Source organism: Hyposmocoma kahamanoa, unplaced genomic scaffold (assembly GCF_003589595.1).
Source record: "Hyposmocoma kahamanoa isolate Upper Pololo Valley unplaced genomic scaffold, ASM358959v1 82, whole genome shotgun sequence".
In the NCBI taxonomy this organism is placed as follows: domain Eukaryota; kingdom Metazoa; phylum Arthropoda; class Insecta; order Lepidoptera; family Cosmopterigidae; genus Hyposmocoma; species Hyposmocoma kahamanoa.
The window spans coordinates 505740-510349 of NW_020654133.1; the positions used below are offsets into that span (position 1 = coordinate 505740).

The 4610-nt window shown below is 36.1% G+C and overlaps 1 protein-coding gene across 1 annotated transcript in view; it reads right to left on the reverse strand.

Annotated features, from left to right (window-relative positions):
- Positions 1-361: 361 nt before the first annotated feature.
- Positions 362-4610, reverse strand: part of LOC113234247 (glutenin, high molecular weight subunit DX5-like) — a 17658-nt gene continuing 13409 nt past the window's right edge. Inside the window, exons 15-16 of the mRNA XM_026469546.1 lie at positions 3429-4610; positions 362-512 (exon numbers count right to left, since the gene is read on the reverse strand). Of these exons, the coding sequence (XP_026325331.1) occupies positions 373-512; positions 3429-4610 (1322 nt within the window). The 3' untranslated portion in view covers positions 362-372. The remainder of the gene's footprint in view (positions 513-3428) is intronic.

The following is a 4610-nucleotide window of genomic DNA, read 5'->3' on the forward strand; positions in this document are numbered from 1 at the left end:
TATCTTTATAATTATATAATTATGTGTACTATATACTACAATAAATATTATGACAAAGTTATAATCCTATAATTTCTTAATATTATTTGCGTTCGATATGTTTTCAATAATTGTTTTAAATTAATTTCGATTACATTCTCGTATATATTCTTAAGTATATTATAAATTGTTAATACAATTTAAGTGGCGTTAATATAGTACTTATCGTTTACAAATATGTAAATTTGGACATATTATTATTATATTATAATTTAGTATATTTTAATGTTATGCTATATAATATATATAAATTATAATACTATAATACTGTATAATATATGACAAAATAGCTATAATAATTATATTATTCTAATTTCATTACATCCGAGAAATTTATTGGGGTAAATCCTTCAACGGTATTAGCTTCGGTGTTTCGATAGCCTCGCAAGTGCAGAAGCAGTTTTTATGTTTTGGTCCATTTGGCAGCATTATGACCTTCAGGTTCATGTTGGTCTCCAGCGCGTGTAAGATTTCTGAAAACCAAAATAGCACAGTTATTTTCTATACTTTAAGTTTGCAATGTCATAGTCAGTTATACCATACGTAAAATAAATTTACACTTGAAAACGTCATTTTTTTAAGCTACTGCCCATTCATTGTGCTGACTTCGTGTTCTTTTGAAATGAACTTAAATAGGAAATGATACTATTTCTCACGGTTGACTGTTACTGTTACAGTCAACCGTGACCATGGGACCCGTAAAGGGCCCGAAACGTCGGTTTGGTTGAAAAAACAAATATACGCGATTTAAATCCGGAAAAATAGTTTCATTTCCTATGTGTAACAATCGCGAAAACCTAAGAACTCGATATGAACTTAAATGCTATGAAAAACACTTTGAATTAAATTTACGTGTGGAGTCTAGAGCCATTCTCGTCTTTCCATACATCGTTATCTACCACGTAGTCTTCAATATCGTAACATGACTTTTCAATTAATAATATAATTTTTTGTAAATTTTTATTCAAGCTTTCTTTTTCATTAGAAATCTGTATCAAAAGTGTTTTTTCGACGCTAGCGTCGAATTGATAACGGTAACTAATTTTGTTTATTAAAACCGATTTGTAATAGTTCAACTGTTTTTCATTGCAGATTTGCTTATCAAATAACTATTATTCAATATCATGTATTTATTACTGTGATATTTATATTTTTTGTGAAATAGGTACTCCACTAGTTTGTTATTTTTGCTACAAAGATAAAAGAAACACAAAGAAATATTTTTTTTTGATCCGGCTGGATTCGAACCCAGACCGGGGTAACCGATCTGTCAACTTAGCTACAGAACGAATCAGCTAACGTCACAAGTTCCTTTTGTGATTGTTACTGGGTTTTGGTTTTGTGTTATTTTAACCAACTTTAAAAAAGGAGAAGGTACTCATTTCGACTGTATTTCTTTTTGTATAGATGTTGTGCGATTGGGAACCGATTGTATATGATTCTTTTTTGTTGGATGGGTACCTCAATATTGGTCCTATTTAAATTTGAAAAAAGAATTAACTATAGAATAAGTAAAAGTAAATAAGTATTACCTCCAAGGGTAGAAAACTAGGGGATAAATTAGGTTAAGTGGTTGTTTCCAATTGATTTTTGACAACCACTTTCCGTTAACCGTCTTCATTAAAACTTGACAAATAGATTCCACAAACTTTTGGATGCAAAGTTGAATTTTTGTTTTTTTGTTTTTGTTTTTTTTGGTTGTTGAAGTGTTTTTTTTTTTATAAAAACAGGTATTTTATTCATTCATCAAGTAAGATATCAGGGGGCCAACCATAACCTTTCAAAAAACAATCCTTTCCAAAAAAAATTTCAAAAATCAATGTAAGCTTATAGTAATTATAATAATAGTTAATTATAATATTATTCATATTCGTACCATGACAAACCTATCAACCAAGTAATGTATTATTGCTACGGTGACTGAAAGAATGAATGTTTTCCCAATATTGTCTATTTCTTACTAAAATAATCTCAGTACAGAGTACTAAAAAAACCGACCTCAAAAGTACGTGGCATTACGTCTATTTGCTAAGTTTTTTGAAATATCCTTAAATTCGCCACTATACAGGACTTGATACTGGAGATAATAAAAAATCGTTTCTCACTACTCAAAGAATATTGAGAGAAAAACGCATTGAATTGGAGAAAAAGCAAAATCAACCATTAAAATAAATGCTCCTTAAGAAAATTTAGGCGCTATTTATAAAAATGAATCTTCATGCGTGAACAGCCTCCCTTAGAGGTGGATGATTCCTTCAAAATGAAATGGGACCACTATGGAAGTACCCCCTTTCCAATAAAAAAAGAATCATGAAAATCGGTTCACAAATACCGGAGTTATCGCGTAACATACATACAAAAAAAACTTACAGTCGTATTGAGAACCTCCTCCTTTTTTGAAGTCGGTTAAAGAGGAAAGAAATAACTCTATATGAACTGTAAAATACTATCTCTTTCTTTTTGATGTTCCGAATCATCCTATCGTAGTATAATGTTCAAGTAGGTACTTAATATTATTTACATTTAGAGAATTTTAACTGCCAAAAAAAGAAAAGTATGTAATAATGAAATCTATTAAAATTACGTTGTTTTCAATTATTTTTCCGCATTTTCATAACGAAGAGCAAATAAAACAAGCTGAGTCTTGATTGTCACGTTGTAAATTCGGAATTATAGTCTAGTGTCAATTGTTAGTGTCGCCAAGGCGCATATAGACGGCGCTGTCATAATTTTACGCAATAAACATTGCGTATTTTATTTGACGAGAAACATTGACTTACAATTATATGGACGTCGGGTCCGCGCTAAAAAGTGTCCGCACTTGTAAGGCGCTAAAATCGTATACAGAGCGCGACACTCCGCTTTAGTCTTCATTTGTTCTACGGACAGCGCGATACTGCGATGACATAACAATTAAATTTCGAATAGGTTGACTTGGGACATTTTTTTCGTGGTTTTTGTATTAGACCCGTCGTCCATTTATTTGTAAGTCAATGACGAGAAAGATTAGATTTAGACAGATTTCTAAATTTGACATAAGAGCAATATTACTTTAATGTTAAAGTCGCGTCATAGTATGAACTGAGTGAATGAATAGTCCCAAAGCTGCCAATAAATCATCATAGTTTTAACATTATAATAGGCTTACTTTGAGCGCGTCATGGTACGAAAACTAGTAAGGTTGTTGTAGGCCCCCAGCCTCTTTTAGAATGTCAAATAAAAATTTATTCCATAGGTATAATTTTTACACTTGAAAACGTCACTACGGACATTATGGACAATATAAAAAAATTACCACTTTTTAATTGTTATTTTCATCATTTCATCGATTAGTTTGGTTTGTATACTAGTTACAAAACGTGAGAAAAGCGCAGATTCTAAATTCTTACCTCGTTTTCCGTGGTGTAAAGCAAGCTTACCACCCTTCTTAACATCAATTGGCTGGGGTGGTAATCGCCTTGGCCTTCCAGGCTGTCCTGGTCGTGGTGGTCTTTTTAATAATTCAGAATCGTAGGTGTCATTTTCTACAATCTTTTTGCTTTTTGAAATATTTTCTTCTATTGGTTTGGGTTTCAATGGTCCTGAAAGCTCATCTTGGTGGGGCTGACCTGGTCGCTGAGGTTCACAAGGTTGTTGTGGGCGATTTGGTTGATGTGGGCGCCTTGGATGATGTCGGTGCCCAGGTCGTCGTGGGCGCTTAGGTTGTTGCTGGTGCTCACGTTCCTGTGAGTGCTCAGGGAGTATTTGGAGCTCAGGTTGTTGTGGGTGCTCTGGTTTTTGGGGCTGCTCTGGTTTTGCTGGGTGTTCAGGTTTCTGTGGGTGCTCAGGCATCTGTGGGTGCTCAGGATGTTGCGGGTGAGCAGGTTTTTCTGGGTGCTCAGGTTGTTGTGGATGCTCAGGTTTCTGTGGGTGCTGAGGTTGTTCTGGATACTCAGGTTGTTGTGGATACTCAGGTTGTTGTGGATGCTCAGGTTTCTGTGGGTGCTCAGGCATTTGTGGGTGCTCAGGATGTTGCGGGTGAGCAGGTTTTTCTGGGTGCTCAGGTTGTTGTGGGTGCAAAGGATGTTGCGGTTCAGCAGGTTTTTCTGGGTGCTCAGGTTGTTGTGGATGTTCAGGTTTCTGTGGAGGCTCAGGTTTCTGTGGTTGGTCAGGTTTCAATGGCTGCTCAGGATTTTCTGGGTGCTGAGGTTGTTCTGGATTCTCAGATTGTTGTGGATGCTCAGGTTTCTGTGGGTGCTGAGATTGTTCTGGATACTCAGGTTGTTGTGGATGCTCAGGTTGTTGTGGGTGCTCAGGTTTATGTGGGTGCTCAGGTTGTTGCGGGTGCTCAGGTTGTTGCGGTTGCTCAAGTTTTTCTGGGTGCTTAGGTTGTTGCGGGTACTCAGGATGTTGCGGGTAAGCAGGTTTTTCTGGGTGCTCAGGTTGTTGTGGATGCTCAGGTTTCTGAGGGTGCTCAGGCATCTGTGGGTGCTCAGGTTGTTGTGGTTGCTCAGGTTTTTCTGGGTGCTCAGGTTGTTGTGGGTGCTCAGGATGTTGCGGGTGAGCAGGTTTTTCTGGGTGCTCAGGTTGTT